The sequence below is a fragment of the Pyrus communis genome, chromosome 7 (assembly GCF_963583255.1).
Source record: "Pyrus communis chromosome 7, drPyrComm1.1, whole genome shotgun sequence".
Taxonomy (NCBI): Eukaryota; Viridiplantae; Streptophyta; class Magnoliopsida; order Rosales; family Rosaceae; genus Pyrus; species Pyrus communis.
Genome location: NC_084809.1, coordinates 9,039,417 through 9,057,979, shown reverse-complemented (window position 1 = coordinate 9,057,979; position 18,563 = coordinate 9,039,417). Strand labels below are relative to the sequence as shown.

Genomic DNA, 18,563 nt, shown 5'->3' with positions numbered 1-18,563 from the left:
ACACCCTTGGTGTTGGGCGGTGTGAGTCTTGGTCATATCATCTCAATGGCCCCACCCTGCCTACAAAGTTTCAAAGGGTAGGGCACCATCGACGTCGTAGTTCCCTCCTTGACCCTTTCAATTTCAAAAAAACGTTAAAAACTCATTGTATCCTTTTTCTTTCCTATCATTTTACTTCGTAGTTGTATACACCTGCATACCATTCCACCATCCTTAACTTCCCTACCCGACATTCTATATCCTCTCTCTCAATCTCTCTCTCTCTAAATACTTGGCAACCAGTCAACAACACTAAACCATGCCTCCACGTCCTAAGAAAATCAAACCAAAACTACTTGCCAAGAAGAAAACAAAAAACGTTAAAAACTCATTGTATTCTTTTTCTTTCCTATCCTTTTCCTTCGTAGTTGTATACATACGTGCATACCATTCCACCATCTTTAACTTCCCTACCCGACATTCTATATCTGCTCCCTCTCTCTCTATAAATACTTGGCAACCAGTCAACAACACTAAACCATGCCTCCACGTCCTAAGAAAATCAAACCAAAACTACTTGCCAAGAAGAAAACCAAAAACACAATCCGTCAATCTCCACCTACCCTTCAACCCCAACAACCCCCACTCCAAGGTTCTCTCTCTCGGGTTCCATTTTATTATAGGGTGTGTTATCTACACATTCTTTTTTATTTTTCATATATTCCTCTCAATTTTCAACCAACGAATCTAATGAATTGAAGAAGATTAAATAACATAAATTAATAACTAGTGTGTGAGATGTAATAAAGAGTGTATAGACAGCACAGCCCTTTATTATTTGTTAAATTGCCATTTGGCTATTGGATATTGGTTTCCACATAGGTTGACTTACTGTTTCCCGTTCATACCTCTGTAATTTTTTCCGTCTCTTTCTACTTTGTTAAACTAGTACGTATGAAATGTTTCTGACTTGACTATATTTTGTGGTAGACAAAGAATTAAGGAGTTGCCAGACTGCCTCTGCAACTTGTCAAAATCATTCTGCCGGTGATCAATATTCGGAGAAGGAAGAGAGGCAAAAAGTTTCTGCAAATCTTAACGAAATGGCGGATTCTTCAAATGGGAAGCTTGAGGGGGATGAAAATGTTCAACCGGGCGATGTTGGGGACTCAAAACCTGTGGTTGAATCCGTGAGGGACGTGACCATCGATGCTGGTTCCGAGCCGGCAAAGGAAACCCGTGAAGATGATGCTGATGGTTCGAGTTCGAGTTCCAGTAGTTGTAGTTCGGATGAAGAGGCGGAAAGTGCTCAAGTAGTGGATCATTCAGGGGAAGTGGTAGAGGAGAAGACGGAAGAAGTTGATGTCTCGGTTGTTGAGACGGTTGAATCTGTGTCCAACCATTTGGATCAAGGTGGTGTTGTGGAGGAAACCAAAGCGGAGGAGGTGGTGGAGGAGGAGAAGGTGGTGACGTCTTTGGATGAGACTGATGAATCTTCTCCGGCCATCACGGAGGAGGTGTCGAAGCAGGTTGAGGAAAAAACATTGTCATATGTGGAAGAGAGTAATGGGGTTTCATCAGTCGAAACCGGTTCGGTGTCCGACGAGGTTGAAGAATCAACATTGCCGTTGAGCAAGAAAGACGATTGTGCTCCAGTCATAACATATGTGGAGTCGAAAGGAACTGAAGAAGCAGATGTGGAGTCGAAACCGGTTCCTGCTGCTGTTGCAGATGTTGTCTCAAAGGGAACCGAGGAAATAAAATTACCGGTTTCCGAAGAGCAAACTAGGGAGTCATCAGGTACTGCATACAAGGAAGAGGTTCGAGTAGTCGAATCAGCTGATGCCGGACAAGATTATGGCAAGGCCGTGAACCCCGAAAGCACGGGAAATCCGGTAACCGATTTGCTTAAGTTGTTCTAACTTGTGTAGCTTACATAAAATTCTTTTCAAATCAATGACGACTTCTTTGTTTATCTGTTAGCAGTATACTGTCTCCGTTGCCGGACGCCCCCTGCATCCGACTTCATGGATGAGTTGCTGTGGACTTTTCGAAATTCTGCACCGAAGATCTGACAGATAATTTAAGGTAATTAATTGAAGATAATACTCTTCCGAAAATAGTTAGCTGTTGCATTACAAGTTCAAACTACGCCCTTGATTTGTTTCGTTTCGTTTCGATCCGAGGATACTTTGTAGCTAAGTTACTACTCGCTAGGGTTTATCTGTACTTTGTTGTTCTACCTGTTCGGTTTCAAGTTAGTTGTCCTGCTGCTTTTTTTCTTCAGTCAAAACTTGTCCTTCTGCCATATGTTATACGAGATTGTACATTTTTCTCAATCTGCAGGAACCAAAATCTATACGGATCAAGAAATTGATCAATTTTCCTGCTATTTTTTGCTTTAAAATGTTTATGTATTTTTAGGTGAACTGACCTAATAAAGCTTTGGGATATGCTGTCATGTGTTGGCATATAAACTTTTGTATATTGGAATGTTGCATCATAAACATGGCTTTACAGTTAGTGGGTGGCCTATAATGCATGGGTCTATCAGAAGGTCACACACATGCACATATGAGTTGTCTTAGAGATAGTCGGCCATGCGTGGGAGCAACTGTCAGCCATTGATAGAAACGGTTTTGCCCAGCAACGGCTGATAGTCATCCACGCACATCTCCTTGATTGCCAACTGCATTTCTCTTCAAAACTCTCTGTTTCTTAAACTTTGGGCTGACTACGGACATGAGCTTAGTCAAGTTGATTGTAACAGTGTATCTCTCCTTCTGCACCCCCAAGTTTAAATCATCTTTCTCGTAATTTAGATGATTTTACACTAGAATATTATATCGTTTGTCAAAACACTCTGGGCTGACCGTATTTTCTTTTTCGATCTCTATTCTTCAGAAACAGAACATTACGGCTAGTGCAACTGAGCCATGAAGGTCGCACAGCTTTACCTAAATCGATTTAGTGTTTGAGATTTAGAGCTTCACTTTGTGTTGGCAGCTGAGGATTTGAGATTGGTTATTCGTGATTTTGTGTGGAGTGAATTTCATCATCTGGTATATTTTCCGTATTTAGTGAACGGTTCTTCTATATTCCTTTCAGTGACATGTATGTACTAAGGATTTCAATTTTTAATTTTTGATTTGGTAAATGTAGAACTAAAGAATCTGTTACCCGATGTATATCATCTATACATTGATGATTGATGGTTGATGCTAAAGAAAGGTTTATGCTTGAGTGTTAATTTTTAAATGTTACTGCCCATGATACGATAATAATTTACTTGACACTCAATTTCAATCTGACTTTGCCCCTTAAAACTAAAATTTCACTACTTCGCACCGGGAAACTCAATATTAGTTCCGCTTTGAACGAATTATGCCAATTCCGTCAAAATTGATGATGTGGCTTGAAAAGTGCATAGGTGGCCACCAAGTGGCAGTTTGGGAAATGGGTAATTTGGTCAAATTGTCAAGTGAAGGCTTTCCAAAGCAATCGCACCTCTCTTCGGCGCCGGATGCTGCACCAAAAATATTTGAAATTCGGGGTTTTTGTGATTGGATTCAGATCTTCATGTTCTTCTGATCAAAACATTACGCAAATTAAACAAATCAAAAGCAATCATCAACGAAGGAAATTAAGATTAATAAACAAAGACTAAATAGTTAAGAATTTTACAAACCTGATTGTTTGAAGGTCTGACAGTGGAGACAACTGGGCCGCTTGCCTGCTTAGCCGCAGCCTGCAGACATGGGATCTTGAGCACGGCACCGCTTCCTCCGAGACCAGCAACCATTTACGTCTTATCCCCACCACCACAAACTTATCGGACGCCGCCTCCACCATATTCTCCCTGAGCCGCGCCATTTCACGGCATCGAAATTTGGGTCGATTCCATCTGCGCCGATCGCCAAATCGATCATTTGGGTGGTCGAGCACCGAAAGAGGACTAACAACTGGGAGAGGAAGCGCTTACTCCAATTCGTCGGATTTCAGAGTCGCCAGAGACGCGTGGGTATTAATGACGAGGAAAGCAAACTACGTATCAGTTTCGGCTGCCCTGGACAATTTCTCGTCCAACAGTACCAACTAAGCTGTAATTACTATACTACCCTTGCACGTCAGCACATTTGATGCCAATTTAACCGAATTGACGGGATTCCGCCAAAGTGAAACGACTATCGAGTTCCTAAGTGCAAAATGGAGAACTTTTTGTTTGAAGGGACAAAATGAAATTGAAGTTGAGTTGAAGGGGTCATTAAAAAAATAAGCCTTAAAAAAACCGTTAGAACGAGAGGCAATATTGAGTGCTCAAAGCAAAGGATAAAACAGTTCTACTTGCTTTCTGCACAAGTTTATGAGTTGGTTAGTAAGAAGGTCTGAAGGACTCAAGGAAGAGAGAAACTTGGATCAGAGGGCGGTTATGCGCCCGGTTTCATGTAAGTTTTAGCCCCAAATCACACGGTGAAGCCAATCTCACAAAGGACCAGATCAAAACTGTAAGATCGAGAGCTGTTTCAGATGCACCGTATCCAAAATCCCGATGGCCATCAAAAACTCCAGCTAGAAGTCTAGAATTTTCGTAGATTATTAGAACACAAGAATCAACGATTTGATAGCAAAAGCAAGTCCAGGAACAAAACAATATGAGGCACTAAAATGGATACGACTTGATAAGCGATTAAAATCAAAGAATTACTGCTCAGCTTGAGTCTATACCTACACAGAAGATCAACTTCTCAGAAAAAGGGTTCGAATTTGCATAAATATGAGCATGAACAAACAAGATTTCGTGAATGTTCGCCTATTTACTGATCCTCGAAAGAGAGTATACTACAATTAACCAAAATTGAATGCAAACAATAATAGTAGAATTCAGAAGCCCTAGCACAACCCCACCCCCACCCCCCCCCCCCCCCGGCGGGAGGGGGAAAAAAGGGGGAGCAACCTTTTACCATACCAAACCCAACCCCCCCCCGGGAGGGGGAATAAAGGGGGAGCAACATGTTACCATACCAAACCCAACCTACCAGGTTTATGACTAGTTCAACTCTAATCAAACGACAGCTTTTCATCAAAAACTACTAAATGGAACTTTAAGGAAAGCACCAACAAGGAAATTGAACATATTCAGTGAAAGTCCTACGTGTTCGAGATATCAGATTAACAATGTGCTTACAAACCATCAAATAATTAGCAAAAAACCGTCATGCAGTATTTGTTTATTCCAGCAATTAAATATGGCTTGGAGAACACAGGGTACGAATACAGAATAGTTATAGCCAAAGTATGATAAATCCTTCGAAACTATATATATATGGAGTTTTTTTTTTTTTTTTTTCCAACCAAGCAAGCAAAAGCTAAACGAAACAGCATCACAAACTGATAGAGTTAACAAGATAGGCTCGCAAAAAACCAAAAGCCAACAAAAAAGCATTCATAATTCTAACAAAACTGCGACATATGCTCTTAACCAAATAAACCCTAACCTCTAGCTTTAAGCCTGCCCAGATTTTTTCCTCTATGCCGCATTGCGGTCCAATCACCTCTGCCTTACATACAACATATAGACAACAGCAGCTGCTGCGGCAACGACTCCAGTGGACCCTGCCACAACTGGCAAGCTCAATCCTTTCAACTCTGTCTCTCTAGAAATCTCCTTCACTTCATTCACAGTCCCATTAATTTCCCCAACAGTCCTCTCCTTCAATCCATTAATAACCTTTTCAGCATCCAGCACATCCTTCTGCAATTTTCCCATCTTCATTTCCATGCCTCTGCACTTATCCTCTGATTCCCTCAACGCCGCCTCGACATTGAGCTTCTCACTCACTCTCTTCCCCAATTCAGCATTGTTCTTCACAATCACCGACTCCAAATCCTCCACTTTCTTCTTGAACAAGCTAAGCTCACTCTCTTTCTCATCAAGTCTCTCTCTCATCTCCTCCTCAACCCTAATTTTCTTGCTCTTCTCCTCAGTCTCCTTCACTTCCAAAACCCCAATCTTCCTCTCCAATTCCCTAACCCTCTTCTCGCTATCAGCCTTCGCCTTCTTCAGGCTCTCAAGCTCCTTCTCCAAGCTATCAATTTTCTCCCCCTTCTCGCCCAACACACGCTTCAGCTCCGCCACTTCGTTATTTGCATCCTCCCCTTCTGCCATGGCGGAGATCAGATCGTGTTGGAGCCTCGCTACCTCAGTCTCAAGCTCCATCGCTCTATTCGCAACCGATTCCAGCACATCTTTCCCCTCCTCGGTCCGTTCAATCTCCAATTCCATCTCCCTGAGCCTCTCCTTCGTCTCCTTCTCGCTGCTCTTTAATTTCTCGATCTCCGCCATCAGTTCCTGAATTTTCTCTTTCGTCTCCTTGTTCTCGCGCTGGAGCTCGAGCTTCTCCTGCTCCAAACCCTCGACCTTGCGGCCCAACTCCGCCGCCTGATCGGCATCGAAGAAATTCTCAGCCTGATCGTCCACGATTTCAACCGTCTTCTCTGCCATTTCTAACCCTAAAACACACAAACAAACAAACAAACAACAAAAACCAATCACAATCTGGAAATCGTAACTACAAAATTTCAGAATACCTGTTTGGCTACCGAGAAAATCACAACCAAGTTTCTCCAACCAATTTTCTTGCAGTTTTTGATATTCCAGAAAACGAAAGCGAGAGTGACAGTAAGAGAGAGAGAGAGAACAAACCCAACACCGAAAGCAATCAGCAATGGCGGTAGAGTGATCTGCGTGCGTGCGCGTCTGCGTGGGATGAGAATGTTCCAATTAAACAGGGGGCGATAGAGTTTTAGGGTTTCTTCTTCTGCTGCTGACAACTTTCCGTTACTTCTTTTTCTGTAGAACTAATTAGGCATCGAATCTAATTATCTCTGATGACGAAACGGACGGCTGAGAGTCGTCGATGGTTCGGTGCACGTGTTAAAAGGCGTGGGGACAAAATATGATGCTTCACAATTTCCACTTTCTAACTTGCAAGTTGCAACGTATATTAAATATTTGGCCAATTTTTTTTCGTAATTCTTGTGTTAATACGGTATTTTTAATGCAACTCTTGTAGTGAAAAAAACTTTTAATTAAACTTTCGTGATGAGCCTTATTAGTAATTAAGGTCTAAATTCAAAATTTTGTTAGTCTTCCGTTAAATAAAGTCACATGACTATCATATGAAGGGTCAAATTCGTCATTTCAATTCAAATTACATCCTATTCTATGGACATCTAGTATGAGTTAGGGTTTAACGGAAATGAGATTTCACAGAAAAAAACTTGAATGTAAAGAGTGAAACTAAACATGTAAAACCATGTCAATGGCTAGGAGAAGAGGTGAAAGTGAGGTCGTGTATAATTTCTTAAGTGCGATTTAATTTCGCTTTGAAATAATGATACTTCTAATAAACCATTGTTTTTATTTTCAATGCCAACACGTCTTTGACCATCAGTTAGAATCTTAATCTTACTTGACTTTTCATTCTTGTATCAATTTGTACCAGTTTGAATGCATATATGCCTTTAATTTTGTCTTTAATTGATAGTGTGGTTTGATGCACGCCGTAATTGCCCAGTACACAACCTTTCAATTTTTTTCTTGATCTTTTTTGAATTTTAATTATTTAAGTTTCTTACACTCTTGAAGTTCATATGCAGAGGGCAAATGCAAAAATTGAATTTTTTGCACTGCCTTTCACCCATTGTCTTTAATTCTTTAATTTTGCAATGCCTTTCACTCGTCTGAATGCATAAACTGCAATGTCGCTCACCCGTTATCTTTAATTCTTTAAGTTATTCTTGTAAATTATCTCTCATTTTCACTTGTTTCAATTTGCTTTGTGCACTAGAATCAAATGCCAACTTTTTAACTCACAAGAGAAACAAGTGTATGTCATAACTCATCTAGAAAGAACAAGCGTATACCTAAGTCATACTAGATGTCCATGGAATAGGATGTAATTTGGATTGTAATGATGTATTTGACCGATCCATGTGATAGTCACGTGAGTTTATTTAACAAAAGACTAATATAAGTTTGGATTTGGACCTCAATTGCTAACAAGGCTCACCAAGGGAGTTTAATTAACAGTTTTTATTTTTCACAATAAGGGTGACATTGAAAGTGGTGTGTCACCACAGGGACCACAAAAAAAATTTGGCCTAAATATTTTATTACTAAAACGTAGTATTAAGTGACTTGTATACATAAATATTAACAATGCAATGGGTCGACAGTGGTTGTGGGAATGTGTTTTTTCTTGGTAGAGGTGCACAACAAGCTAGTCAGAGGGGGAATGGTAGAATTCGAGATGTAAGAGAAATACCTAACCATTAAGGCAATCCCCTACCTACCAATGTTTCTACTAAGAGCATCTCCACCAGTTGGTGGAGGGCTGGTGGAGCGGTGGAGGACAATGGCAATTCGAGGGCAAAGGCTATAAAATTGCCCTTAATTTTCACTCTCAACAGTAATTGCTTTGTGCAAGTCCACTAGTTTGGAAGGAGGAAGGGCAAGGGCAAGAGCAAAAATGATTACCATTCACTAACATATATTTTTTTATGGTTTCTTCGTCTTATCCCCACATATCATTATTGCCATAGATTTTTGGGTAATTGTAAATGTTTAATTTGCAAGTCTATTGAACTTGGTAAGATTTTTAAAGTGCGAACTTTGTAAGTGTTTTTTTTTTTTTTTTTTTTGTATTTTTTTATGATTTTTTAAATGTTTAGAGTTTGATTAATCTTAGTTGTTGAATTAAATAAAAAAAATTGAAATCAAAGGTTCACAACGAGCCACGTGGGTGGGGAAGTGAGAGAGCTAGTGAACAGCTCTAAACTGGTGGACATGCTCTAATAGAAAAATATAAACGTGAGCTAACATTTCATAAACGCACATTGTTCAATCTAACGGCTAGAAAATAAAGAAATGTGTGTGGGATGAGAGAATTGGGTATGAAAATCATTTTCCGTGTAAAACAACTCTATTCATTACAATCTAAATAAGGCTCACATTTCGTAGAGGCCCATTGTAATTCATGTTGAAACACAACCACCAAAACCAAGCCCAATCTTGTGTTGGTTGGCAAGCTTTGGCAAGCTTTGGAATCAAAGAAAGCATGGAGAAGAGGGGAGGCAGAAGACAAACACAAGAGAATGGGCAAAGCCTGCAGTATTTATTTGGTTTGCCGTAAACCTAAAGAAAAATAATGGCAACAAACAAGTTAAATTTACAGCGATACAGACAGAGATCGTTACAGGTTGTCCAAAGTCCAACATATATGTCTGGGCGGGCTGTTCCTTTCGCATGCAGGTTGTTTAATAAACCATGAATGTTCCACGAGAGGACCACCTGCAATTTGCAGAGAGAGAGAGAGAGAGAGAGAGAGAGAGAGAGAGAGAGAGAGAGAGAGAGAGAGCTCTTTCTTTTTTCCTTATATCTTGTAAGACAAACACCTCCACCACCACTTTTCCTTTGTTTCTTCTTATCTTTCTTAATTCATCACTCTTAGTGCAAGCAAACGAACGATCCATAACCCTGCATGTATACATGCGTGCACCCCTTGCAACTGGATGGTGGTTTTCCAACTGCACCCATAAAGTTTTGCGTCTCAAAGTCTCAACTTGCTTTTGCTTGTTTGGCGCAACATGAAATTGGAAAACCATGGCCACCATATGTAGATGATGTGTTAGATCTACGTCCAATGTATCTGTATATATGTCTCCAAGATTTGACTCGTATTTCAAACGATGCGCGATTATCTCACTTTCTTTTATAATACTTTTAAAATAGTTTAAAAATGCGTTCATAATACTCATAAATGATTTTTGTGGTGTTGTACGGAAAAATTTAAAATTTTTCCAAGTTATACACAAAAAGTATAATTAACTAAAATGATAATATCAAATTTTTAATTGTTAAACTAATTAAAATTAAAGGGTTTTTTTTTTTTTAAACTTTAATCATTTAAGAAGATTGAAATTTAAAATAAACGTGGTGTTAGATTACATATTGATTATAATCCCTTGATGTGTCATTAATTCACAATAATTAACGTGCATTTGATTTAATGTCTCCCATTAAAAATTTTAATTTATTAATATACAAATTTTAATTTATTTTTGAACAAAAAAGAGTTTTTTTAATTTATTAATTTTATTTAACATTCTTCAACTTGAAAGACTCAATTAATCTACCTAAATATGTGTACCGAAATATATTATATTGAACTAATGTATTTAAATGTTAGTACTGAAATATATGCACCGAAATGTATTATATTAAATTACTATACATAAATGTGTGTGCCGAAATGTATGCACCGAAATGTTAGGACTGAAATGTATTATAATGAATTAATGTACCTAAATATTTGTATCAAAATGTATGCACTGATATGTGTGTACCTAAATGTATGCACTGAAATGTATTATAATGAATTTAATATACCTAAATGAAGAAGACAAAGTACATTGAAATATATTGTATAACAAAAATTAATTTATCTAAACAAAATATATTACAATAAATAAAATGAAAATGAAATAAAATTAATACATTAAAAATTATGAAGAAAAAGAGAAATAATTAAAAAAATAAAAATATAATTAATAAATCAGATTATTAATGTATAAATGGACTAAAATTAGATTTTGATCTTACTCATAATTTTAACTTAAAAATCTTCTTTGCCAAGGATTAAAATGAAATTTTCTAAAAATTAAATATCAACGACGTAACAATGAAATATCGATCACATACTAAAAAACTCATGAGAACTAACTGTTTAATTTTGATCATAAGTTGCCCGTAATCGAATGTGAAAAAAGTGGCAAATCCACTTACATAGTTTGACAACATGTCTAATTAGACTTGTCAGGTTCAAAATCAACGTTTGAAACTTGAAAGGTGCACAAAGTCACAAGTAATGACATCATCAAGTTGTATTAATACAAAATTAATCCAAATCACTAAATAATCACCGAAAAATATCAAAACTAATTCAAAGAAGAATCAGATTAGTCGACATCGTGGGTGACAAGCATGATCTTCTCACCGAAAAATATCAAAATTAATCCAAATCACTAACTTGATAATGTTGTACTCGCACGCATATTAAAGTATTGCATGGTGACTTAGTATCTAATAATATAGATATAAACATGATTGTATGTCACCTCAAGAAATACTATTCAAGCATAGGTTTTTGATGATCTTCATTATAATTTGGCTCTCTACAATTTAGGTTTACGCCTCTCTAATTTGGCTCTTTTCAACTAAGGTAACGATCTCATTATAAATTGTCTCTTCTTGTTTGATTCCTCTCTAATTTGGCTCTTTTCGAATGAGGCTTACAATCTCATTATTAGTTCACTCTTGTCGATAGTTGTTCTTTAATTTGATTCTTTTCGCTTCAAGATACATGACATTTCATAATTAATTATGTATTTATTCCAGGATATTCACTTTCTCACTTTCTCCTATAACTCATATGGTAATACACACATGAAAGAGATTACTTCTCATAATCTATAACTATTCAAAACTAAACTCATTGTCCTGAGTGTTGCACTTGATATATAATCTAAGGAGGCTAGTTACAATAATTGATTAACATTAGTTCAAATTAATTAAAGCCAAGACACCAATTGGACCTCATTTTATTAATGTTTCATATATGTATACGAGGAGATGCCAAAACCCATATGTAGCATTAAAGTTTAGTCATTTGGAGTAGCTCACTAACCACATGCTAACCATCTTCTAATTACTGTATTTAGGACACTAATTGCCACTAGTTTTCTCAGTAAACAAACAAACCAAATAAAACAAAATAGACCAAGTAAACATGAGACACCAAGGGACATGCAGCCTACCAGATGCAAAATTATATCATTATCTAATCACAAACTCCTTGCCCTCCCAAATACACTCACATCTCTGCAGTTGCAGCACTCATGAAATTCCTGCAAATTATGATCGAGTCATGTTGCATTACCAACCGGTTAGCGCTCGATAATTCCGACATTCATGTTGAAAAGGGCATTATATATCATTTCTTTAGTACTAGAGAACCTTGATCTTTTCCTATCCATTACAAAAATATCAAAAAATTAACATTATAAAGAAGAAAGAAAAGGTAAAAAAGAAAAAGTAGAAAAAAAAGAAGTTACCCAAGTAACCCAGCAAATAAAACCGAAAATTTTAAGGAGAAAAAAAGGATTTCATTGGTCTGTCATGGAACCAGATTAATAACCTTCCAAACTCCCAATCAGCAAGAGATCCCATAATTTAATTAATTAAAAACTAATTAATCAAATCAACCACCAAACTTCCTCTTCTCCTTCTCCAAACCTTCAACAAAGCTGGCAAGTTCTTTCATGGCTTTGAGCTGACCCTGCAACGCCATTATGTACCCAGCAGTCTCTTCAAAAAGCTCGTCCACCCCGCGCGACTCACCGCCGGGAACAATCCTCTGCAATGCCTCAATCTTCCTCTCCACCTCCTCCTTCTCACCGTCCTCCTCCTCGCGACTTGCAGTCTTTACATCGTTGACCATATCACTCTTCATGCTCTGTTTTCTGCTTCTTCCGTGAGTCGACTCCGCAGCTCTCTGCAGGAAGTTTTTGCTGGATAAAGATTCATGCACCCCATTTCCCATGCGGGGTTTTAGCTGGTTTTTTCTGTGTTTCCTCTTGAATGTGGATTTGGGTAGCTGGGTTTGTGTTAGGGTTTGAGTTTGAGCTTCCTCCATTGATGAAGAAACACAGAGAAGAGTTTTAGAGAGAGAGAGGGGTGTGTGTTTAACTGATGACTTTGTGAGAGAGAGAGAGAGAGAGAGAGGGGGGTGTGTGATTAACTGATGACCTTGTGAAGGAGGAGTTGGCGTTAAATTATTGTTGTGTTTAACTGATGACTTTGTGAGAGAGAGAGAGAGAGAGAGGTGTGTGTGTTTAACTGATGACCTTGTGAAGGAGGAGTCGGCGTTAAATTATTGTTGAGCTGCTAGAAATGTCAAAGCCAACGAAGCTTTAGGCCCACAGAGTTTTTGGCTTCCCAAGCCCTAGCTCTTGTTTTGGACTTTGGAGTCTTGTGCTTCACTCTTCACGACTCTAACGAGCGCGTTGGATTGGTTATTAAGGTATCAAGACAAATGCTATGTAAATCCAATTGCTAATTTATATAAGTTCATGGTACTAGAGTCAAGATTTTTAACTCTTTTTTTGACTTTTAAGTAATGTTTGATACAATGGATTGGATTGAAATAGATTACTATCTTCAAGATATGCTGAAGGAAGAAATGAATAAATTGTGACTTACTTGAAGGTTGTGGGGTTGGCATCGGGTGTGGGGATGGATGGTGGGGAAGACGGACCATCAATATGAGACCACAAACCATGTCCATGAAGAAAAGAGGTAATTTGACGGAGCCATATGAGATAGTTAGAATGAGATAGTTTGATGAAGTTTGTGAAGGTGGGATTTGGAATAGAGGACGAGGAGAAAGAGGCCATGACAAACAGGTAAGAAAACCGAAACCCTAGAATCTAAAAAAGTTAATACCATGTAGAAATGAATTTCCTTGATGTCATTCGTGTGTAAAGAATACAATATATTCTTCGTATGGATAGAGACTCATTGGAAACTACAAAGAAATATACAATGGGCTAGGTACAATGGTTAGAAAAGGAATATATACAATGGCTAGGTTCAATGACTAGAAACTTATGAACATTTAATATTATTTAACATAATGTTTATCCATTTTAATCCTCTAAAAAAAAATGGTAAAATTAGAAAGAAGAAGTTACTGAAATTTCTAATTTCTTCTAATCTTTATGAAGAAGAGAGATAATTTGACAGAGCCATATGAGATAGTTATAATAAGATAATTTAATGAAGTTTGTAGCTGGGATTCGGAATGGAGGACAAGGAGGAAGAGGCCATGACAAACAGAACATAAACAAAAGAAGAAGAAGAAGAATGACACAATCATAGGTAAGAAAACCGAAACTCTAGGATCCAAGAAAGTTGATACCATGTAGAAATGAATTTCCTTTATTTTATTTGTGTGTAAAGAGTACAATATATTCTTTGTATGGATAAAGACTCATTGGAAACTACAAAGGAATATACAATGGGCTAGTGTTTGGGCCCAAAATAATATTTTGGGCAAAGCTTAGAGTTGTTCTCGGCCCAATAACATTCATCTAGAATCTTGTCATGGGTTGTCCAGTTAAAGTCGGACGAATTATGTTGCTAGAAGGATTGGTTTAGATCAGTGAGGTAGTCGAACCCTAGTGCAACAAAGAATCTTAAAGCTGAAGATGCTTAGAATTAGGGGATGAATCTGGTTCGTTAATGAGCTTGGTTCAAGGTTCTATAAGGGTTAGGATTGGCCGAAACCTTATTAGATTGGGTTAAGGAGTTCTAATCCGAGTACATTTCTAGGTTGACTATGAAGGGGTTTGCTGCTATAAATAAAGAAGGGAGTGCATCATTCAAAGCCCCTTTAAATCAACACAAGAATTGCCCTGTGCAAAACTTTTCAACAACCCTGAGATTTTTTCCTCTCCCATTTTCTTCTTGCCAACACATCTTTAGTTTGGATAAACAACACTGTGAAGGCAACCGACAACATCTTTAGTTTGGATAAACATCATTGGAGCCGTAGAATCAGCTGACCAATGAGCATCTTCAGTTTGGATAAATAACACTGCTTTGGGACCGACTGGTTATTTATCCAAGTCTCGATCAACAAGGATTTCTGAGTCTTTGTTGGTAAAGGTCATCTCATCAGCCTTTTAGGCGAAGTGAGGTGTTACAGGTTACTAGGCTCGGCACATTGAAAGCCGAGTGTTATTTTATGATCAAATATTCGCAAGTACATTTTAGAGTTAGGCATTCCGATAGCCTAACCACATTTACAATCAAGACATTTATTTCTTTCAAGTATTTTTGTCCATACAGTCTGGTACCAGTTCGGCGTACTTATACTCTCACAAATATAATTACCGAGACCGAACCCGGCGCAGACGATTCGTGAACTTCGAAGAAACTATCAGCCTTGTCTTCAGGCTCTAGAACCCAAAGGTCGAGGCATGTTCCTTCCGCGGTTGTAGTCGCAAGATTAAGAAGTCAGCAGTGCGCCCAACGCGACATCAATATACTTTACTCCCCGGCCGAACTCGGTCGACGAGTTAGCATGCCCCGCACACAACCGAATGATGTAGTTAGCTTATTAGTTGCTCGGCCCCCGCGCCACGTAGAATTGGTAGTTTTTAGGGTCAACAACTGGGTACAATGGTTAGAAAAATATATAAAATGACTAGGTTCAATGACTAGAAAATTATGAACATCAAATATTATTTAACATAATGTTTATCATATTAATCATCTCAAAAAATGGTAAAATTAGAAAGAAGAAGTTACTTATATGTCTAATGTAACACCCCACATCGCCCAGGGGAGTGGATCCTGTAAGTTTTATATGTATATTCTCATCTTTACCTAGCACGAGGCCTTTTGGGAGCTCATTGGCTTCGGGTTCCTTAGGAACTCCGAAGTTAAGTGAGTAGGGGCAAGAGCATTTCCGGGATGGGTGACCCACTGGGAAGTTCTCGTGTGAGTTCCCAAAAACAAAACCGTAAGGGCGTGGTCGGGGCCCAAAGCGGATAATATCGTGCTACGGTGGAGTCGAGCCTAGGATGTAATGAAGGCCTGGGTCGAGATGTGATAATTTGGTATCAAAGTCGATCCTTGGCCGGATATGTGTCGACGAGGACGTTAGGCCCCTAAAGTGGGTGGATTGTAACATCCCACATCACCCAAGAGAGTGGATCCTGTAAGCCTTATATGCATATTATCATCCTTTACCTAGCACGAGGCCTTTTGGAAACTCACTGGCTTCTCATTCCGTAGGAACTCCGAAGTTAAGCGAGTAGGGACGAGAGCATTCCCAGGATGGGTGACCTACTGGGAAATTCTCGTGTGAGTTCCTAGAAACGGTGGAGTCGAGCCCGGGATGTGGTGGGGGCTTGGATCGAGATATAACATCTAATTTCTTCTAATCTTCATAAAGAAAAAAGATAATTTGACGGAGCCATATGAGATAGTTAGAATAGGATAATTTAATGAAGTTTGTAATGTTGGGATTCGGAATGGAGGACAAGGAGGAAGAGACCATGAAAAACTGAAAATAGACAAAAGAAGAAGAAGAAGAATGACACATCACAGGTAAGAAAACTAAAACTCTAAGATCTAAAAAAGCTGATACCATGTGGAAATGAATTTCCTTGATTTCATTTGTGTGTAAAAAGTACAATATATTCTTCGTATGTGTTAGCAAGATTCCATCATCTCCACATATCTCTCCTCAATCCTCTTGATTGAGTTATATTTAGAATGATTGTATAGGGTTGACTTGGTGATTTCAATTGTAATTAATTATTGTATCAAATAGGTTCTATATATCTTGTAATTCAGTGAATGAATAAACAAGGGAAAATCATTTTCTACATGGTATCACCTAGGTCTAGGCTCATTCTTCTCGAAAAACCCTAGCCGATCCCTGCCTTCTTCTTCTCGAAAAACCCTAGCCGATCTCTGCCTCTTCTCCCATGGCTACCTCCGGCCCTAGTATTGCTAGCTTCCTGAAATTAGATGAAGACAATTATCCTGAATGGCTTCGCCAGATGAAACCATTCCTTATTGGCCAAGGACTCTACAAGTTTGTTGATGGCTCTCACCCAAAACCTTCAGCTACCATTCTTACCATGCCCCCCACCCCTCCTTCCCCCACCGATGCTCCTGCTGCTACTGTCCCTAATCCGGCTTTGCTCCCATGGATTCAACAAGACCAACTTGTGGTGAGTTACATCACTACTACGCTGACCAAGCCCATTATTTCACTTACCATTGGTTGCGAGACAGCCCAGGCTATCTGGGAATGTCTTCATCATCATTTTTCCCAAACCTCCATTGCTAGCTCCGCATCACTTCAGTTTCAACTCCTCGACCTCACAAAAGGAACCAAATCTCTTAATGAATACTTGCTCCAAGTCAAACACATTGCTGACTCCTTGGCTGCCATAAACAAACCTGTGGATCCTGAGTACTTAGTCACCCTCACTCTTCGCGGCCTTGGTCCAGAATATCTCATGCTTCGAACCACCATTCTTCAAGGTTCTTCCCTTCCAACCTTCACTGAACTTCGCTCTCGCATCCTCGCATTTGAAGCCCAAGACCCCAACTTCAACGCATCATCTCCATCCTCCCATGCTCTCTTTAATAACCACCTTCCACCATCGGCTTCTCAAAACCCAGCCCCACCTCAACTTTCCCCGGGACATAAACCCCATAATCCCAAGGGTTTCCATCGAAACCATACTGGCCGTGGTAACTACCGTAACAACCGGTTTTCTCACCGCCGGTACAACAATAATTATGGCTCCTCTCTTACCCCGGCGCAAGGTCAGCACCTATGGCTTCCTCGCCCCCCTCCTTGGTCTGCTTCCACTAATGGACTGTTAGGTCCTCCTCCCACTTGGTGTCCCAATTGCAACACCAATCAACACAACCAGGCTCACTGCCCGCACCGGTACACCGGCCCTGCTCAGTTCCCTCCTTTCGCTGGTGCACATATGGCTCAAGCCGCGGCTACGGCCGATCCCGTTTGGTATCCTGATACCGGCGCCACTCATCACATGACGGGTCCTAGCACATCCCTTCACAACCCGTATCCCTCCAATGGTAATCAAAATGTATTTATGGGTAATTGAGATTACATGCATGTTACCCACACCGGTACTCTCCCTTTTTCTTTAGGCTCTTCTACATTCACTCTTCGTGATGTTTTTCGCATTCCCGCCATTCGCAAAAATTTACTTTCTGTTGCTAAGTTCACTAAAGATAATCGTGTCTTTTTCCTTTTTGCTCCAGATTTCTATCAAATTTATGATTTGCTCACCGGTGCACTCTTATTTCAGGGCCCTTGTGAAGATGGCTTGTATCCTCTTCAACTTTCCTCCACCCGTCAACCCCTTGCTCCTCATGCTCTTACCACTCTTCACTCCTCTACTTGGCATCGTCGTCTCGGTCACTCGTCGTCTTCTGTTCTTTCCCACCTCGGACCTTTGTTAGGAAAAGAAATAAAATTTAATAAGACATTCTGTACGGATTGTGCTATAAGCAAATCCACTCAATTACCGTTTTCGAATCGTAATATTTCAGTCTCATTTTCTTTTCACCTCATTCACTCCGATGTTTGGATGTCTCCTGTGCCCTCTCTTAGTGGCTTTCGGTATTATGTTCTTTTTACGGATGATTTTTCGCGTTACTCTTGGATTTATCCCATGCGCCGTAAATCGGAAGTCTTTACACACTTTCAAACATTTGTTGCCATGGCACAGAATCTCTTCAACTCTAGTATTAAAATCTTACAAAGTGACAATGGTACCGAATATGTGAACAATGCTTTTGCCAATTTTTGTAACACCTTGGGTATCCAACAACGGTTCTCATGTCCTCACACCCCTCAACAAAATGGCGTCGCCGAACGCAAACATCGCCATATTGCAGACAT

At 39.3% G+C, this 18,563-nt stretch overlaps 3 protein-coding genes across 5 annotated transcripts; 1 reads left to right on the top strand and 2 right to left on the bottom strand.

The window, feature by feature from the left end:
* The first annotated feature begins 473 nt into the window (after window positions 1-473).
* LOC137739481 (probable GPI-anchored adhesin-like protein PGA55) lies at window positions 474-3,254 on the top strand. 3 transcript variants are annotated; one of them, XM_068479059.1, is made up of 4 exons: window positions 474-631; window positions 970-1,874; window positions 1,966-2,067; window positions 2,884-3,254. In XM_068479059.1, the coding sequence occupies exons 1-3, from the start codon at window positions 520-522 to the stop codon at window positions 2,059-2,061; spliced, it is 1,113 nt and encodes a 370-aa protein (XP_068335160.1). In that variant the 5' UTR covers window positions 474-519; the 3' UTR covers window positions 2,062-2,067; window positions 2,884-3,254. The 3 variants fall into 3 exon arrangements, with proteins under 3 accessions (XP_068335160.1, XP_068335159.1, XP_068335161.1); XM_068479058.1 differs by having other exon boundaries at window positions 1,963-2,067; XM_068479060.1 differs by having other exon boundaries at window positions 507-663; window positions 1,963-2,067.
* A 2,021-nt stretch (window positions 3,255-5,275) lies between these two features.
* On the bottom strand, window positions 5,276-6,840 carry LOC137739514 (peroxisomal and mitochondrial division factor 2-like). Its single transcript, XM_068479108.1, has 2 exons — window positions 6,683-6,840; window positions 5,276-6,489 (listed from the first exon to the last, which is right to left on the bottom strand). The coding sequence occupies exon 2, from the start codon at window positions 6,479-6,481 to the stop codon at window positions 5,528-5,530; it is 954 nt and encodes a 317-aa protein (XP_068335209.1). The 5' UTR covers window positions 6,482-6,489; window positions 6,683-6,840; the 3' UTR covers window positions 5,276-5,527.
* Window positions 6,841-12,007: 5,167 nt separating this feature from the next.
* Window positions 12,008-13,548, bottom strand: LOC137740834 (transcription factor PAR1-like). Its single transcript, XM_068480639.1, has one exon. It carries the CDS (start codon window positions 12,732-12,734, stop codon window positions 12,300-12,302), a length of 435 nt encoding a protein of 144 aa, XP_068336740.1. The 5' UTR covers window positions 12,735-13,548; the 3' UTR covers window positions 12,008-12,299.
* Between the last annotated feature and the right edge of the window lie 5,015 nt (window positions 13,549-18,563).

Bases quoted from the DNA above. Each gene is read 5' to 3' on its own strand.
- LOC137739481 (XM_068479058.1), top strand. From the start codon at position 520: ATGCCTCCACGTCCTAAGAAAATCAAACCAAAACTACTTGCCAAGAAG. The intron at 632-969 runs GTTCTCTCTCTC...ATTTTGTGGTAG, and splicing joins CCAACAACCCCCACTCCAAG to ACAAAGAATTAAGGAGTTGC. The intron at 1,875-1,962 runs GTAACCGATTTG...TTTATCTGTTAG, and splicing joins CCGAAAGCACGGGAAATCCG to CAGTATACTGTCTCCGTTGC.
- LOC137739514 (XM_068479108.1), bottom strand. From the start codon at position 6,481: ATGGCAGAGAAGACGGTTGAAATCGTGGACGATCAGGCTGAGAATTTC.
- LOC137740834 (XM_068480639.1), bottom strand. From the start codon at position 12,734: ATGGAGGAAGCTCAAACTCAAACCCTAACACAAACCCAGCTACCCAAA.